General features: G+C 36.0%; 2 protein-coding genes and 1 pseudogene across 2 annotated transcripts; all 3 read right to left on the reverse strand.

Annotated features, from left to right (window-relative positions):
- Positions 1 to 134: 134 nt before the first annotated feature.
- Positions 135 to 4,486, reverse strand: LOC117378896 (major histocompatibility complex class I-related gene protein-like). Its single transcript, XM_033975585.2, has 5 exons — positions 4,231 to 4,486; positions 3,257 to 3,556; positions 2,593 to 2,715; positions 2,500 to 2,517; positions 135 to 2,412 (listed from the first exon to the last, which is right to left on the reverse strand). Exons 1-5 carry the CDS (start codon positions 4,469 to 4,471, stop codon positions 2,372 to 2,374), a joined length of 723 nt encoding a protein of 240 aa, XP_033831476.1. The 5' UTR covers positions 4,472 to 4,486; the 3' UTR covers positions 135 to 2,371.
- A 72-nt stretch (positions 4,487 to 4,558) lies between these two features.
- LOC117378893 (H-2 class I histocompatibility antigen, Q9 alpha chain-like) lies at positions 4,559 to 13,289 on the reverse strand. Its single transcript, XM_033975582.2, has 8 exons — positions 13,176 to 13,289; positions 12,128 to 12,394; positions 9,688 to 9,966; positions 7,024 to 7,323; positions 6,726 to 6,824; positions 6,617 to 6,634; positions 6,475 to 6,514; positions 4,559 to 6,108 (listed from the first exon to the last, which is right to left on the reverse strand). The coding sequence occupies exons 1-8, from the start codon at positions 13,261 to 13,263 to the stop codon at positions 6,102 to 6,104; spliced, it is 1,098 nt and encodes a 365-aa protein (XP_033831473.1). The 5' UTR covers positions 13,264 to 13,289; the 3' UTR covers positions 4,559 to 6,101.
- A 3,272-nt stretch (positions 13,290 to 16,561) lies between these two features.
- Positions 16,562 to 19,355, reverse strand: LOC117378333 (major histocompatibility complex class I-related gene protein-like; annotated as a pseudogene).
- Positions 19,356 to 19,501: the final 146 nt, after the last annotated feature.

Genomic DNA, 19,501 nt, shown 5'->3' on the forward strand with positions numbered 1-19,501 from the left:
GTCCTAAAGCAAATCGATGACACCACTAGAGAGAATTATATCCAAGTTTGGCACAATTTACACAGAAGAAACACATTATTTCAACAAAATAAATGTGTTTTCTTATATCTTTATTGGTCAAAAATAATGTGTGTGTACATTAGAAGAGTTCTGGACCATATACCACATGGTTGCTAGGTAACAGTTATGAAACTTCCTAGTGTGATGTCATGATCTCCAACCAGGAAGTACAATGTTAAAACTAAAAAATGGCCAAACTGGGGGTAAAAAATGTAATGTACATGTAAAATCTTAAATATAATGATGTTAACTGTGTTTCAGTAGAAGGACACTTTGGAAACTGTTTATAAATTGTCGTATTTCCTACATAAAAAGTGGATTGAAAGACAAAAGACAGGTCTCCTCCAGTGAAAACCAATACAGTGTTATTATTGAAGGAGGATGATCAGTGCTGCTGTTTATCACTTACACAAAACAAAATACTCCAAAAATATCATCACAACTACAGATTTAACTAGTTTATTTATACGCAGCATTACATGGACGTAGGACACAAAGGCAGTAACTGGAAACTTCACATCAAAGCAACAATATTCACTTTTTAAAATAAACACCAATAAATGTTCATCTACATTTGGATCAATATTTGAGATAGATCGATGTGCCGATATTTGCAGTTTTTAACCTATCACCTATCGGCCTTAAATCTCCAGCAGAGGCCGATATTCCGTTTGAGTCGACCAGACGCATAAAGAACGTGAATATTCTTATGTGAACAGAGCGAAAAGACAAGTGCACAAAACATGACTACACAGCTCTGTACTCCAGTGTGCAGTAAAACAGGACTGTGGGGGTTTGTAGTCAAGTTAAATGATATAAACTGGGCAAAATAATCCAAAATATGGGCAGACTCTGACTCTAAACAATCGGCATCGACCATGAACAAAAACATATTGGTTGATCTCTTATAAATATATTTGTTCCACTGCATAAAACTCACAAACAAGAGCAAAAACAGAATGAGTGAAAAGTGCAAGAGCGTCTAAAATGTGCTGAGTGGTTTTTATATACGTCTCGATGGAGTTCACTACTAAAAAGCCTTTCTTTCTTCTTTCTTTATCTTTATTCATGCAGGGAAACACAATGAGAGCACTTGAGGTCTTACGTTTCATACACTGCACAGTTACAAAATGAAGTTTCACTAAACACGACCCCCAATATGTCAAAGTGGATATGATGAACTAATGATGGGAATTCAGCATAAAACTACAACTTGATGTTATAAAGCACTCGACCAATGTGAGAAAAACAAGGCCAAGTTAAGTTTAAGATATACTTGAGTGTCCCTGTCCACTCAGGTCAATGCTGCTTCAATGCTGCTGTCAGGAGCAGGGGCCACAGGGCACAACCAGGGACCATCTCCACATCTCGACTTAGGCTCGGTCAGGACGACTTTAGCTGGAGGAGGGGTCTATTGTGTATGTTCAGGTTGATAAGGTAAAGCAGAGTACTCAAAGGACATCACCCAGACACAGGGAGAACATGCAAACACTGACAATCACTACATCACTGTCCCTGTTTGTGGCACCGCTCACTGTCTATTTTCATCTATTTATTATTATTTCACAAACAAGCTGTTACAACACTGTGGTTTCTAACTGTCCAGTAAAAATCATCCTGTTTTATGAATGTGAGAGCCATATACCCAGAAGAAGTAAAGATTATTTTGTTTAAAGCTATTAAATATATTTTATTAAAGCTTAAGAAGTGTCCACTACAGTCGTCTTAACTTAAAAAGATACAATGACATTATTAAGCTGTAACTAAGTTCTCCATGTGTGTTTTTTATTATTTCTGGACCATTTTAGGGCTTATTGACACAACAGAGTATCCGAGAATACAGTGGTAGAGACTTTTGGCCAAACGATGGAGACTCAAACCCGCGCTGCAGCAGATAAGATGTTCCACTCTGTTTAACCACTAACGCTTCACACTGCAACGTTCAAAACTGTAGAGCTGCAACTATTATTTTAGTAGTCGACAAGCCACAATATCTCAAAATAAACTTTCTTCCCGTCTCATTTTGATTTAATAATGGTGCTGTTTCCTTTGTGATCAAATGTTTTCCTGGTACATGTCTGTTTATGCTCCAGAAAAATATTAACGATTATTAAACTAGTCCATGATTTTAAGAAGTCATTTATGATTATTCTGATTAATTGTTGCAGCCCTAAACTGGGACTAAACCCTGAACTTAAACCAGAACTAGACTAAATCAGGACCTGAACAGGACCAAACCAAGTCTACTTTAGGACTAAACTGGGCTAAAACCAGGACTGTAAAGTGTTAGTGCAAAATGTGTGTTGCTTATTCAGGCTTTAGGATGAGATTCAACCTCAGAGTAAGATGGAGCTGCAAATAAACACATACAACACAAACTCAAGTCAAAACTGCAGAGAATCAAACCAAATCATGTTGGAATTATCAAATATTACTCACGATATAGTGGAGATTTTGCTGAAATAAGAAAATAATCACATTTAGCACAAATACAAATATAGTAGAAAAATAAAAGATCCATTTTGCATTTACCCTCTGTCCCATAGTTCTTGATTTTGAGGAAGAGGACAACAGCGCACAGCAGAGCAACAGAGACCACGAGTGCAGGGATTATGCAGACAGTTATACTGATGGGAGACATGTGCATTTTCCTCTCTGTTGAAAGAAAAGAGAAATACAAAGATTGCAGGTTTTGTCAAGACAAGAGTTGTTAATGTCAGTCACATACGTACAACAAACTTTGATATTTCTGGAATAGTTTTAAGGATATTTAAGAAAATATATAATAGTCGAACATGCTAAAGCTGGAATCTGATATCGAGGCTTTTTCTTAGTATCAAAATCAAGTTTGACATGTTAGTATCAAAACACTAGTCAGGACAATAAATGTGAGACAGAGAGAAACATTTGGAGTGGCAGATTATGATGCATGTCCACTACAGATCTACCGCTGAGCCACATACAGTACAGTGGAGGCTGTTTCTGTCACTCACCATTAGGGCTGTACAGTTCACTGAATTTGAACAGGGTGAGATTTAGTGTTTTATAATCATCAATGATTGATCAGCGTTGTGTTTTTTAATGGAGACGTCTACAGCCAATCCTCAGTAAAAGTGGAGCAGAGTTCAGGTTTGAATTCTTTCTCTTTTTTTAATTGTGATTAGGATCGTCTCATATTGTCCAGCCCTTCACTCACCGTTGGTCCTGATGCTGTCTTTGTCCAGTTGTGTGAGGACGTCCTCTTTGACTCCAGACAGCTGGAACACACAGTGGTACCTGCCCCAGTCTCCAGATGGGACAGAGGACACGTCCAGCTCCACACTCTTCTGGAAGGTCCCGTCGTGGTTGGGTAGGATCTCCCCGGGGTCCACGCCCTCATAGAGCTCGTGTCCATCTTTAGTCCAGAACAGCATGGCTCTGTTGGGGTAGAAACCTGAGGCGTGGCAGGTGACCGGGGACGAGGACGACTTCTGCAGGAGGGACATAGTGGGGAGCTCTGACAAACACAGAATATGACCATTAGGATGTTTCACTTTGGTATTTAATGGAAACAACAAGACTGATAAGATATATTATTAATGTATTGTTTTATTCATAGAAATGTCCACTGTCTAAAGTCTAATGTTTGTTCTCATGTAAATTTCAACACTTTACATATGAAATACAACATCCACTGCCACAGATAAACAGTGTTACTTGTAAGAGAAGGTCACTGTGAAAACTTTTTCATCTAAATCCAATTCAATATGTGAAAAACATAGTTCAGACATTTTATTGTGTCCTCATTGATATATATGGAAGTAATTCTGGGTTTTGTTTCTTCTTTCTACTTGACCAGAAAATGCTGATGTCAACCAATTACAAATCAATCAATAAACAGAGTAATTATCATTTTAATTCATTCATTTAATTTGACAAGTTTCCTTTCTACATGTGTCAGTGATGAAAAGTTATCATCATTGTCAGAGCAATTAACCATACAAAACTAAATATTACATCTTTTGAGTGTTGAAAAGTACTCAAAATGGCGCCTATAAACAGAAGACTGAAACGACTATAACAAAAGTTGAAATGAGTTATGTCTTTATTTCACTCACTTTTTGTGTTGATGAGTTTTGCTCTAAACTTGCTTTGTGCATAAGGGAGATATAACTGACTTCACATTCATACCTGTTCTCATCAGGGGCTCTTTTCCAAATTCAAGATACTTCTTTAACCAGTCAACACACACACCAGTCAAATACATTTTATCCTTTTGAATTTTTGCCTCGTCTCTGTCCCATTTCATTTTTGTGATCATGGCTTGGTGTTTTGGGGCGATCCATGTTTCAGTTTCCAGATTAAAGACGATGTCGTCCTCTCCATTGTAACCAAACTGATTGAACCCATTAACCTTTCCAGTTTGTCCCATTCACAGACACATGTTCTGAACAATATGGAGCCTTTGGAGAAGAAAAACAGCTAATTATTATTATTCTACTAGCATTTTTAAAAATACTTTCTAGGCTGAAATAAAGGTGCACAAGGCCGTGGTAAACCCAGTGATGTGAGGTTCACTAGTCTAATAAACTTCATTCTTAGGCCTAATCCCAGTTCTGCCCTTTAGCCCTTTGTCTTCTCCTTCATTTTGAGCGTTCACGAGAGTCAAAGGAGTTTCCCAATTCTCTTTAACAGCCTCAAATGTCATCAACACTCACTTTAATGACATGTATAAGATCATAACACTGTTCTTTAGTGCTTTTGTTCACTTTGCACCTGTAATCAGCTCAAAGCAGAACAGTCGTGTGTTTCGTGTATATCCAGCTGCTCTGTGGGGTTTACAAACTTTACCACAACAATATGTATGTAGATGTATTTTCTTTCACATTTAGGCTGGATATCCCCTCTGTCGTGAGCCTACACTTTAATACAGAAATGTACAACCTGTCTGTGGCTCAGTAGGAGAAACGAGCTGGAGGATTAGCCCATTGTGAACTTTTTGGGCTGATCATTAGTTTCCATTTTACATAATTGTTCCAGGTCAAATATCAAATTATAACATCCATACATCCATACAGTGTAAATAAGTAGCACGTTTTTGAACTGAAATATAAAAACAAATGAAGAAATCAAGTACAACAACCACATTTGAAGTTGGGAATTTGTATTTAAAATCCAAACAGCAGAACAAAAGCAGATCATGGGAAACAGTGAAATTTCAGATTCACAAAAGTCAAAACATGTTCTATCCCAACTGTGAGACTATATTTTTAAACAAGAACCCCTCAAAATAAAAAATAAAAAACCCTCTAATCTACTTCACATTTGAAAAGTAAATTCTTCAAAAATCTGTATAAACATATTTACATCTTTGATAAATAATCATGACAACTGTAGGATTCTCTTCTTCATGATCAAACTGTTTTCAGGGAACCATTTTACTGAAGACACTCCACATCTATTTAATTATGTTTCAAAATGGCAAAAAAAAACCCCTCTTAACCTAAACATGTGAATATGTCTCTTGAATATTGGCTTCAAAAATACTACATTTGATACAGTTTAGTTTATGTTTGATCTAATCCACTTTGTACAGTTTGTATTTATATTCTACGTTTGTTTAAAACTCCAGTGAGACTTAAATATAATTAATTACTTTTATTTTTAATGTCTCCTCCCTTCAAATATGTATATGATGTATTTTAAGATCATTTACAAGTCAATCGATGCAATAAAACTGTAGATAATGAGCCAAGAATCCCCTTCAGCAGAAACCACTATTGTAACTATTGTGTATATGGTTAATAATGCCAGACAAATGAATGAAGAACAACTGGAAAATAGATCGATGCTTTGACTATTAGCAAAAACAAGTTCAACATAAATTTGTAATGTGTCTAACTGAGCTCTATTTGAAAGGTAATTTTGCATCTGTAAATTGCGTAGTGAAAATAAGTCATCATTTTGAAAGCCTAAAGCATCAATCCGGTTTGTAAAAGTTTATGACATCTGAGAATAACAAGTGCATCCAACTGGAAGACTCCACTCCTCCTGCACAGGGTTTAAGATCTGGAAAACAAAACACAAATTACACTGCAGAATTTCAAATCAGAAACATTCTTCCCTGTGTGTTTTTGAGGTTTCTGGATGTCCTCAACATTTGTTTGCGTTTTAACACAGTTTTTTGCCTTTTCTAGATTTGAAGTACACTATATTTTAATCTGGATGCCCTTCCTCGTGGAACCTTCTCACATCTATCCAGGCTTGAGATTAGCACAAAATGATATTGGTTTATCACTTTGTGGCTAGATTAGTTACATAAAACACTTGACGATGATAAAAACATGTAAACGTTCCTCCTTAAGTCATAAATAGCTCTACAAAGATGTTTATTTTGAGGGAAATCTCATATTAACGACTGTTGTGTTCACTCACTTTGGATTAAGCTCCTCCTCGACCTCTGGATCACTCACAGCTGCAAAGAAACAGTCACAGTTTAACAATCACAATTAAATGATATTTAATTATGTGATATAAGGGTCTGTATTAGGACTATGGTAAACTTGTTCAAACTTACGGGATGGAGGACGTTTGGCTGCAACAATAACAACAGAACTCAGTTAATCACATTTTGTGGATTTACAGAATAAATGATAACATAGTGGATAAATGCAGTTTGGTCTTACCGGCCCTCCTCCTGTACAGGACAAACCCAAGAACAGCCACCACAGCCACACAGAGACCGACCACAGCAGCAATGATGATCAGAGAAGTGTTGGACTTCTCTGTAAAATGTAACAAAAACACACATTATTATTTATAATTCTTTTTAGTGACTTTTTCATTTGTTGGTAAACAAAGAAAAAGACATTGAAAGAGGAGGCGTGTCCACATGTTTGACTCCAGAGTATTTGGAAATGGAGGATGACTATGATTAAGCCGTTAAAGAAACATAAAATAAAAACAAAATAAGCCCAGACTCACCGTTGGTCCTAATCACGGCTTTGTCCAGTTTTGTGAGGACGTCCTCTTTGACTCCAGACAGCTGGAACACACAGTGGTACCTGCCCCAGTCTCCAGATGGGATCGAGGACACGTCCAGCTCCACACTCTTCTGGAAGGTCCCGTCGTGGTTGGGCAGGATCTCCCCGGGGTCCACGCCCTCATAGAGCTCGTGTCCATCTTTAGTCCAGAACAGCATGGCTCTGTTGGGGTAGAAACCTGAGGCGTGGCAGGTGACCGGGGACGAGGACGACTTCTGCAGGAGGGAGATAGTGGGGAGCACTGGGAGAAGAGACAAGAGGAGTGTGTTAGGTTGGAAAAACCTTCTTCTGGACCATCACTGTTGAAAATACACCCTCCTCATCCATCGTACCAATTTAGACCCTCCATCAACTCCTCGCTTACAGCATTCCTCTCAAATTAGTCAGGCCTTTCCTATGATCTTACCTCCCTGCACACACACACTTTTTTTTCTCTTTCTCCTTTCTCTTTCTTTTCTCATCACTCCCACCCTCCTCTTCTGCCCTAACCCGACCCTATAATTACTATGTATGCATGTATTATTATTATTATTATTATTTACTAATTATTCATTCAATTTTTTTTCTTTTCACTTATTTTTCACTATTATTTTTCTTTTTTAAATGTTTACTTTCTTGCTTTTTCTACTTTCCTTACTTAGCATTTATCATAATTACTATTGATTTATCCATTAATTTTTCTTTATATTATTATTATTATTTACTATATTATGTTCTTCTCATTATTTTTATTTTATTTATTTTCTTCCATTTTTTTTTTTTTTTTTTTTTGAGGCACAGCAAACTTTACTTGTTTTAATTATTATGATTATTATTATTATTATTATTATTGTTAGAATTATTATACTTATTTAGTATATTATTTTATTTTTATTATTTATTTTTTGAAGTGCAGAAAACATTATTTTGTTTGAATTATTATGATTATTATTATTATTGTTGTTGTTGTTGTTGTTGTTGTTGTTATTTTTATTATTATGGTTGTTAAATAATGGTAAATTGTGTTTAGAGGTAAAGTTATACAATATTTGACCCACTCTCTTCTTTGCTCATACTCCACCCACACTACTATCAATGCTTCACTTTTTTGTCTTAATCTGTTTGTTTTTTTTTATTTCTTAATGATTTTTTTTTAATTATTATTATTTTTTATTATTATTTTTGAGTAACAATCATTATATTATCAAAACAACTCATTCACTTTAATCAGTATCAGTAATTTCTGACTATGTACCCGCCCCCTCACTGCCTTTGTCTGAACCCTATAATTAAAAAATAAATTTAAATGAAAAAATAAATAAATAAAAAGTGTGCCAGGCCTCAACAGATGAGACAGAGCAACTCCCCATCAGGTCAGAGAGCTGCCGCACAATCGAGTATCCAACAATTAACAAACGGTTCAGGAGAAGAAGAGGGAAAAAATAAATTTAAAAAAAAATTGAAACCTCTCTAAATTATTTACTTTTCCTCTTCTTTCTAAATGTTTTGTCATTTTCTTCTCATTTCTTTAGTTTTCTTTTTCTGTTTTATTACTTAACCCCCCCTCACGAACACACACACGCGCACACACACACACACACACACACTTACACTCTTACATAAGACGAGAAGAAGAACAGATGTCGTTCTTCTCGTCTCGTCCCTCCTTCACACCTGGATGTACGCCCCCCTCTCCCTCAAGTCAAAATGTCTAATGTCTTTAATTGTTTGTATTGTCTCTAATATCACAATAAAAAAGAAAAAGAGGAGTGTGTCCGGCACAGCTGAGGTCATGTGTGTACTATGGACGTCAAGATCATTTGGTTCATTAATAATTGTGATTATTCAGGTCACAATAGAAAAAGAAGTAACAAAAAATAATAAAAGTGAGATTCAACATCCAAAACCCATAATCCTAAACAATAGAACTTTTTAATCTATTTTATATGTGACTTTAACTTTATAAAGCTGCTCACAAACTCGACGAGTCTCTCAGTCGATGTGAATCAAAGTGAATGAAGGATTGCACTGTAGTTTGGTCACGGCGTCGAGAATCAGGAATATTTCATAAATCGTCATGTTTTTCACAGAATAATCAAAATCACAATAGTCATTTTATATTTGTGTGCAAACTACAAACTAAAACATACAACGAGGAAATGATGAGGAAAAATACAAAAACAAGAGGAAATACTAATTATTATCATTATTATTATTATTATCATTATTATTATTATTATTATTATTATTATTATTATTATTATTATTATTATTATTATCATTATTATTATTATTATTATTATTATTATTATTATTATTATTATCCAGAAACATTTAAATGACACACTATTTTCATTTATTACACTCAAAATGCAAAACTGTAATATTTTGGTCAGATTTATGATGATTATGTAATATGCTAAAATTATCAACTGAATTTATCACATTTTGCTTTTGGTTTGACGTCAAAATAAATATTTGCTCATTTATATGTTGTTTTTCAAGTTTTGTGGGGGAAAAAAAAGTGTGTTACAAAAGGAAAGTGACAAAGGAGAGAACTGTGTCAGAGGAGTTTGTTTGAGTGAATTTGAGAAATAAAAAACTGAACCAGGTGAGTTGATTTTACCTGTTCTCATCAGAGTGTCCTTCCCATAACTGACGTACTTCTGCAGCCACTCAGGACAGATCTGGGTGAGGTAGTGTTTTCTCCCAACATTGGCAGCTTCTTCCTGGTCCCACTTGAGTTTGGTGATGAAGGCCTCTTGTCTTGGTGCGGTCCATGTTTTTGTCTCCAGGTCAAACGCAATGAAATCTTCTCCATCGTAGCCAAACTGCCAGTGTCCAGTCAATCTGTTGGTCTCACTGTCCCATTCACAGCCGTACATGAACTGGACAATGTGTGCCCCTGAGAGAAACACACATCATTAAACCACAGTCACACAAACTCAAAACTCCTCGTGTTAACTGCCCCGGGCATCGCCACGGAGACGTAGTGGACGCCATGGCGACAGGCAGAGGCGGTGCAGTGCAGGATGGGAAACTGAGTCAAAACCTGCGCAGCTCTTTTATTAACGCGTCTACACCGAGAAACTACAGACAGTCCTAAAACTACACGACAGGAACAAGAGCAGAACGGACAACACTGAGGAGAGAAATGAGAAGAGCGATTCATTAATATAGGTCTGTTATAAGAGCGAGGAAATGATCCAAATAAACTGGACAGAGGAAATCTATACGGTGAGTTTGGGTCAATCTAACACGGCATTTTGTCACAACGGAGTAAAAGTTGAAGTTATTATTGAATGAAAAATATAAACCAAACTGAGGAATGAATAAGACAGTTGATAAAAGAAGAAGGAGATCATCTATAACTGTAATAAAAATAACAAGTTCATTCACACAAGAGGTGATTTTTATATGAGGAGTCATTTTAAAACAGCTGCTATAGATTCATGTTTTCAGGGACATATTATAGAATGAAAAATGTAAACTAAAATTAAAGAATGGATGAGAATGCCACGAAAAAGAGGAAGGAACCTAAAGCTACTGCAAAGAAAAGGTTATGTCCTCAAACAGGTGAGTTTAAGGATGTAATGTTATAAAATCTAAATAAAAACTCAACTACACACTGAATGTAAAAATGTATCAAATGAGGAGTAAATAGGAGCGTTAGTGACAGAAAACTCTGACTGAAAGAAAGTACGTTTGTTAAATAATAGACTATTTTAAGAGAATATGTTGAATGGAAAATGTAAAACTAATTTAAGGATAAGAACGTTTAAAAAAGAAGGAAATAACCTAAACTATTACAACATGTTAATATAGACACACATCTGACAGTTTTCTGGGGAGTGGTTTATGTTTAGAAACAACTAGGCTGATAAATGTTTAGAAAATATGACTGAATTAAAATGTAAACTAAAATGAAACAATAGATGAAAACACAAGTAAAACAGGAAGGAACCTAAAGCTGTAACAAAGAAAAGGTTTTCTATTCAAACAGGTGAGTTTAAGGATGTAATGTTATAAAATCTAAATAAAAACTCAACTGTATCAAAAGAAAAATGTAAACATCAAATGAGGAGGAAGAAGTACGTCATATTATAGTTTATTTATACTTTGTAACAACTAAATAAAAGTTTGAGTTGGAACTGAAACAAAACTGAGGAATAGATAAAAAAGTTGGTAAAAGAAATAAATAACTTTATTGGACCAGTTTACACAACTCAGTCAGCCGTTTACTGCTTTTTAAAATCTGAAACAACACGGAGATAAATGTTTAAAAATAATAATACTATTTCAGAGTTAATATGGGCAACATAAACTTAATAACTTTTGTCCAAAATTCCTTCTAGGATAAAGACTGAAGTGTGATGTTTTATAGAAGTGTTTTTAAAGGTCTGTCTCTGTCATGACTTTGGGACGTCCTCTGGTTTTGGGACCATAGGGGGCGCCCTTTAAGAGCAGCAGAGCCTCATCAGACCTCATGCACACTGCCCCCTGCTGGTAGAACATCTGATAAACCTTTGAACAGTGACAGACTAAACTCAAGAGAAGTGAAGCCTGGATTATTATTATTTATTCATTATTTATTCAGTTTTATATTAAATCAACTGAACAATAATAATAATGCTCTTCTTCACATACAGTTAGTGAAAAAATCATTTCTACATTTACACTAAACTACTTCAAATATATTATTGTATTTACTGTGAAAACCTGACTCTTAATAAACTCTCTACTAACTGTTTTATGATTTAAAAATAAAATAGATTTAATAAAAAAAAATATATATTGGTTTACAAAATTTGAAGAATGTTTGAAATGTTTCTAAAAAATTGTTGGCAGCCCACAACAGATAAACTGAAGCCTCTTTTCTGTTTTTGACCGTCCAAGACAATGGTAAACATTTAAAAGTATTAATAATTCAACACTGCCTTTTTTCTTTTTCAAATAATGATTTAATTATGTGTAAACTATTTCAGGTTTACTGTTTTATCAACTCCATCTGTTTTTAAACACATTAAGAAAAAGAAACTATAAAATCTGAAAAGTGAAAGACAAACCTCCAGTTTGGTTCATGCGCCGCTTTGCGGTGTCAATGTTGCCTTTGAAGGTCTGCTGGTTACCCAAACAGATCTGAGTCTGTGTGTCCAAGTACTGAGGGTCGTCTTCTGTCACTTTCTTCATCCAGTCCTGTTTGAGATGCTGTTTCTTGGTCACACTGTCGCACTGAATAAACTGAATGTCGTCGACCAACCCAACAGACACATACTCTGGGAAATTGGGGACTCCAGATGAAGCAGTGTAGAAATACTTCAGTGAATGAATTGCTGTAAAAACAGAAAAAAATAAAGTTAATACAAGGTTACTGTAAGTAAATACAGATCAAAATGTATCAATACGATTAAAGGATAGAAGGCCATTTTAATGTTCACATTTAAATCTTCAGTTCAAGCAGCTTTAAATTAAAGAGAAATTGTTTGGGGGAATATGACCTCAAGTGGTTGGTTGAGGTATAGGCCTAAAACAAAATGAAAATAAAAGTAGGGAGGCTGTGGGCAAAATAAGGTTTTGAGGCGCTTGAAAATTATTGAATACATTTATTTCAAAATAAAATAAAGCAAAACACATGTTGTAGGCCTGTCGCTGCTGTTGACTGATTTTTTATCTAAAACACCAGATAAAATTTTCCCTCAATTCAAACTGAAGCTGTTGCTGAAACCTTGTAGACAGACATAGTCAGTTGAGATTATGTTCTTAATGTTTATTTTTGAACATTTGAATTCACTTATTCTACTGGAAAATAATTTAAGATTTGTATTGTTTTGTTTATTTTCTTTAATAATGAAATCCACTGTAGAGAGAATACTCACAGGTCAAGTTCACATTACACACATGGTTATGAGCTTTTCAGTTTTGAAAACTTTAATAGTTTACTGTTCTGAACTCTATCTACATTAGTTATTGATTATCCCACTTGAACATATTAAATAACTCGCCCTAATCTCAAATATATGGTCAAGAAATGAAAAGTATCTGATTGTTTCCTGTTGTGTTTAACAACACTGGTAAATAAACTGTGTGGTTGTTCTACATAAATGAATCACTCACTGGAAGAGACGTCGTGTAGGAGAATTCCCAAAACAGTCAGACTCACGCAGAGCTTCATGGTGAAGTGTGGCCCAAGAAGTCTCCTCATGACACGGACCAACACAACCAACTGCACTGAACAACTGACCAGAGGAGCGCGTGAACCTATAAGACCAGAGAGGACAGAGAGGGGGCGGGGCCTATTTACTCTATTTAGACCAATCATCATTCAGTATCTGGGTAAATGTGACTCTCAAACGTTAGAAGTGAAAGAGAAAGTAAGTTTGATGGCGCAGTTTCTAATGTTTCAATGTTTTTACACTGATGTGTCGTGTTTTGGGTCATTAATACTGTCAGTAATGTCAGCACAGCAGCATTTTAATAAGTGATGGGAAGCTGCTTTTGGTCATTTATTGTTACCTCACATTTGAGAAGAGCTGGACTATTACCTGAGGGCAGTAGACTGGGCTATAGTTTATGAAGTCTTAAATGATTCTCTAATTCAGTCAAAACAAGACTGAACTTTCAGAGCCTTGAAGTATTTCCCTTGAGTAGAGCAGCAGACACACAATCTGTTTACATCCTCTTACAGTAATATGCATGTTTGTGTCTGTGTGAGCACTTAACAAATCAGTGTTTGAACAGGAGTAGGCTGTTTTTAATCCTACCTTATTATCATGTGTAAGTAAGTCTACTATGTTCTCCAAGTTTCCTGTGGACTAATACTCTATTGGTAACAGTGCAGTAGGTATAAGATGAAGTACATATTTAGGAGGACCAGGTCTGACTGATTTGCTGAGTATAGACCTCGGATTTGACCTTTAAACTAAAATGTTGATGTCAGAAATGTAACACCAGATACTGAGTCCTTTCACTTTACACACTTTTGTTTACCATGAAATCCAAACAAATGAAGCCAAACTGAGGCTGAACAGCAGTGTGTGTGTAAAATAAAACTGTCTTCAGCCTCACACTGAGATGAAAGGAACATTGTGAGTCGTCTGTTTTATGTTTATATATTTATTTATTCAGTGTTTGTATTATACTGGTTTGACATACACTGACAAAAGGGAAACATTGCTGCTGTTGATTCGATATGTTTTTGGTTTAATTAAAGAAAATTTAACTGTTGTTTCATTTATTCAGTTAAAGGAGCTTTTATTTCCACAAAAAGACTTGTTTTGCTGTTTGTTTTTGTGCCGTTGTGTCAGGATCTTCTGCTGTTCTTCCTGTTGTCTCTTCTGTGTTGTCTGTGTCTCCTCCCACCTGGGTGTCGTCTTACCTGATCTGAACGCTGGAGCACCTGGACCAGTTTCCCTCATTCCCTGCAGTATAAGAAGTTTAGTTTTTCATCCTCTTCTCACCAGTTCGTCGTTGATATGACTCCAGTTAGTAGATGTGTTTGACTCCACAAGACAAGTTCACTTTTTTCAGTGTTTTTGTGCTACAGTTGTTCAATGTCCAGGTGTTTGTGTCGTTATTTGTGGAAGCTGTTTGCCTTTAACCCAGTCCCCACCTGCACCTCTGGACCCCCAGCCTGAAACTTGCAAAGAAAAGTTGAATAACATGCTGAAAATGACAGAAAGTAGAGAGTCTTAAAGCAAATCGATGACACCACTAGAGAGAATTATATCCAAGTTTGGCACAATTTACACAGAAGAAACACATTATTTCAACAAAATAAATGTGTTTTCTTATATCTTTATTAGTCAAAAATAATGTGTGTGTACATTAGAGGAGTTTTGGACCATATGCCACATGGTTGCTAGGTAACAGTTATGAAACTTCCTAGTGTGATGTCATGATCTCCAACCAGGAAGTACAATGTTAAAACTAAAAAACGGCCAAACTGGGGGTAAAAAATGTAATGTACATGTAAAATCTTAAATATAATGATGTTAAGTGTGTTTCAGTAGAAGGACACTTTGGAAACTGTTTATAAATTGTCGTATTTCCTCCATAAAAAGTGGATTGAAAGACAAAAGACAGGCCTCCTCCAGTGAAAACCAATACAGTGTTATTATTGAAGGAGGATGATCAGTGCTGCTGTTTATCACTTACACAAAACAAAACGCTCCAAAAATATCATCACAACTACAGATTTAACTAGTTTATTTATACGCAGCATTACATGGACGTAGGACACAAAGGCAGTAACTGGTAACTTCACATCAAAGCAACAATATTCACTTTTTAAAATAAACACCAATAAATGTTCATCTACATTTGGATCAATATTTGAGATAGATCGAGGTGCCGATATTTGCAGTTTTTAACATATCACCTATTTCACCTATATTTCGTTTGAGTCGACGCATAAAGAACATGAATATTCTTATGTGAACAGAGCGAAAAGACAAGTGCACAAAACATGACTACACAGCTCTGTACTCCAGTGTGCAGTAAAACAGGACTGTGGGGGTTTGTAGCCAAGTTAAATGATATAATCTGGGGAAAATAATCCAAAATATGGGCAGACTCTGACTCTAAATAATCGACCATGAACAAAAACATATTGGTTGATCTCTTATAAATATATTTGTTCCACTGCATAAAACTCACAAACAAGAGCAAAAACAGAATGAGTGAAAAGTGCAAGAGCGTCTAAAATGTGCTGAGTGGTTTTTATATACGTCTCGATGGAGTTCACCACTAAAAAGCCTTTCTTTCTTCTTTCTTTATCTTTATTCATGCAGGGAAACACAATGAGAGCACTTGAGGTCTTACGTTTCAGACACTGCACAGTTACAAAATGAAGTTTCACTAAACACGACCCCCAATATGTCAAAGTGGATATGATGAACTAATGATGGGAATTCAGCATAAAACTACAACTTGATGTTATAAAGCACTCGACCAATGTGAGAAAAACAAGGCCAAGTTAAGTTTAAGATATACTTGAGTGTCCCTGTCCACTCAGGTCAATGCTGCTTCAATGCTGCTGTCAGGAGCAGGGGCCACAGGGCACAACCAGGGACCATCTCCACATCTCGACTTAGGCTCGGTCAGGACGACTTTAGCTGGAGGAGGGGTCTATTGTGTATGTTCAGGTTGATAAGGTAAAGCAGAGTACCGGTACTCAAAGGACATCACCCAGACACAGGGAGAACATGCAAACACTGACAATCACTACATCACTGTCCCTGTTTGTGGCACCGCTCACTGTCTATTTTCATCTATTTATTATTATTTCACAAACAAGCTGTTACAACACTGTGGTTTCTAACTGTCCAGTAAAAATCACCCTGTTTTATGAATGTGAGAGCCATATACCCAGAAGAAGTAAAGATTATTTTGTTTAAAGCTATTAAATATATTTTATTAAAGCTTAAGAAGTGTCCACTACAGTCGTCTTAACTTAAAAAGATACAATGACATTATTAAGCTGTAACTAAGTTCTCCATGTGTGTTTTTTATTATTTCTGGACCATTTTAGGGTTTATTGACACAACAGAGTATCCGAGAATACAGTGGTAGAGACTTTTGGCCAAACGATGGAGACTCAAACCCGCGCTGCAGCAGATAAGATGTTCCACTCTGTTTAACCACTAACGCTTCACACTGCAACGTTCAAAACTGTAGAGCTGCAACTATTATTTTAGCAGTCGACAAGCCACAATATCTCAAAATAAACTTTCTTCCCGTCTCATTTTGATTTAATAATGGTGCTGTTTCCTTTGTGATCAAATGTTTTCCTGGTACATGTCTGTTTATGCTCCAGAAAAATATTAACGATTATTAAACTAGTCCATGATTTTAAGAAGTCATTTATGATTATTCTGATTAATTGTTGCAGCCCTAAACTGGGACTAAACCCTGAACTTAAACCAGAACTAGACTAAATCAGGACCTGAACAGGACCAAACCAAGTCTACTTTAGGACTAAACTGGGCTAAAACCAGGACTGTAAAGTGTTAGTGCAATATGTGTGTTGCTTATTCAGGCTTTAGGATGAGATTCAACCTCAGAGTAAGATGGAGCTGCAAATAAACACATACAACACAAACTCAAGTCAAAACTGCAGAGAATCAAACCAAATCATGTTGGAATTATCAAATATTACTCACGATATAGTGGAGATTTTGCTGAAATAAGAAAATAATCACATTTAGCACAAATACAAATATAGTAGAAAAATAAAAGATCCATTTTGCATTTACCCTCTGTCCCATAGTTCTTGATTTTGAGGAAGAGGACAACAGCGCACAGCAGAGCAACAGAGACCACGAGTGCAGGGATTATGCAGACAGTTATACTGATGGGAGACATGTGCATTTTCCTCTCTGTTGAAAGAAAAGAGAAATACAAAGATTGCAGGTTTTGTCAAGACAAGAGTCGTTAATGTCAGTCACATACGTACAACAAACTTTGATATTTCTGGAATAGTTTTAAGGATATTTAAGAAAATATATAATAGTCGAACATGCTAAAGCTGGAATCTGATATCGAGGCTTTTTCTTAGTATCAAAATCAAGTTTGACATGTTAGTATCAAAACACTAGTCAGGACAATAAATGTGAGACAGAGAGAAACATTTGGAGTGGCAGATTATGATGCATGTCCACTACAGATCTACCGCTGAGCCACATACAGTACAGTGGAGGCTGTTTCTGTCACTCACCATTAGGGCTGTACAGTTCACTGAATTTGAACAGGGTGAGATTTAGTGTTTTATAATCATCAATGATTGATCAGCGTTGTGTTTTTTAATGGAGACGTCTACAGCCAATCCTCAGTAAAAGTGGAGCAGAGTTCAGGTTTGAATTCTTTCTCTTTTTTTAATTGTGATTAGAATTGTTTCATATTGTCCAGCCCTTCACTCACCGTTGGTCCTGATGCTGTCTTTGTCCAGTTTTGTGAGGACGTCCTCTTTGACTCCAGACAGCTGGAACACACAGTGGTACCTGCCCCAGTCTCCAGATGGGACAGAGGACACGTCCAGCTCCACACTCTTCTGGAAGGTCCCGTCGTGGTTGGGCAGAATCTCCCCGGGGTCCACGCCCTCATAGAGCTCGTGTCCATCTTTAGTCCAGAACAGCATGGCTCTGTTGGGGTAGAAACCTGAGGCGTGGCAGGTGACCGCGGACGAGAACGACTTCTGCAGGAGGGACATAGTGGGGAGCTCTGACAAACAGAATATGACCATTAGGATGTTTCACTTTGGTATTTAATGGAAACAACAAGACTGATAAGATATATTATTAATGTATTGTTTTATTCATAGAAATGTCCACTGTCTAAAGTCTAATGTTTGTTCTCATGTAAATTTCAACACTTTACATATGAAATACAACATCCACTGTTACAGATAAACAGTGTTACTTGTAAGAGAAGGTCACTGTGAAAACTTTTTCATCTAAATCCAATTCAATATGTGAAAAACATAGTTCAGACATTTTATTGTGTTCTCATTGATATATATGGAAGTAATTCTGGGTTTTGTTTCTTCTTTCTACCTGACCAGAAAAAGCTTATATCAACAATTACAAATCAATCAATAAATAGAGTAATGATCATTTTAATTCATTCTTTTAATTTGACAAGTTTCCTTTCTACATGTGTCAGTGATGAAATGTTATCACTATTGTCAGAGCGATTAACAATTAAAAACTAAATATTACATCTTTTGAGTGTTGAAAAGTACTCAAAATGGCGCCTATAAACAGAGGCTGAGACGACTATAGCAGAAGTTGAAATGAGTTATGTCTTTATTTCACTGTGTGTTTTTGTGTTGATGAGTTTTGCTCTAAACTTGCTTTGTGCATAAAGGAGATATAACTGACTTCACATTCATACCTGTTCTCATCAGGGGCTCTTTTCCAAATTCAAGATACTTCTTTAACCAGTCAACACACACACCAGTCAAATACATTTTATCCTTTTGAATTTTTGCCTCGTCTCTGTCCCATTTCATTTTTGTGATCATGGCTTGGTGTTTTGGGGCGATCCATGTTTCAGTTTCCAGATTAAAGACGATGTCGTCCTCTCCATTGTAACCAAACTGATTGAACCCATTAACCTTTCCAGTTTGTCCCATTCACAGACACATGTTGTGAACAATATGGAGCCTTTGGAGAAGAAAAACAGCTAATTATTATTATTCTACTAGCATTTTTAAAAATACTTTCTAGGCTGAAATAAAGGTGCACAAGGCCGTGGTAAACCCAGTGATGTGAGGTTCACTAGTCTAATAAACTTCATTCTTAGGCCTAATCCCAGTTCTGCCCTTTAGCCCTTTGTCTTCTCCTTCATTTTGAGCATTCACGAGAGTCAAAGGAGTTTCCCAATTCTCTTTAACAGCCTCAAATGTCATCAACACTCACTTTAATGACATGTATAAGATCATA

This window comes from Periophthalmus magnuspinnatus, chromosome 11 (genome assembly GCF_009829125.3).
Source record: "Periophthalmus magnuspinnatus isolate fPerMag1 chromosome 11, fPerMag1.2.pri, whole genome shotgun sequence".
In the NCBI taxonomy this organism is placed as follows: domain Eukaryota; kingdom Metazoa; phylum Chordata; class Actinopteri; order Gobiiformes; family Gobiidae; genus Periophthalmus; species Periophthalmus magnuspinnatus.

What these genes read in the sequence shown, in the direction of transcription:
- LOC117378893 (XM_033975582.2), bottom strand. Translation starts at nt 13,263, where the DNA reads ATGAGGAGACTTCTTGGGCCACACTTCACCATGAAGCTCTGCGTGAGT. An exon ending in GCGCATGAACCAAACTGGAG is followed by an intron (nt 9,967 to 12,127) that starts GTTTGTCTTTCA and finishes TGTTTCTCTCAG; the next exon opens with GGGCACACATTGTCCAGTTC. An exon ending in AGCCGTGATTAGGACCAACG is followed by an intron (nt 6,825 to 7,023) that starts GTGAGTCTGGGC and finishes TACATTTTACAG; the next exon opens with AGAAGTCCAACACTTCTCTG.
- LOC117378896 (XM_033975585.2), bottom strand. Translation starts at nt 4,471, where the DNA reads ATGGGACAAACTGGAAAGGTTAATGGGTTCAATCAGTTTGGTTACAAT. An exon ending in AGAGCCCCTGATGAGAACAG is followed by an intron (nt 3,557 to 4,230) that starts GTATGAATGTGA and finishes TGTGTTTGTCAG; the next exon opens with AGCTCCCCACTATGTCCCTC. An exon ending in AGACAGCATCAGGACCAACG is followed by an intron (nt 2,716 to 3,256) that starts GTGAGTGAAGGG and finishes TTCTTTCAACAG; the next exon opens with AGAGGAAAATGCACATGTCT.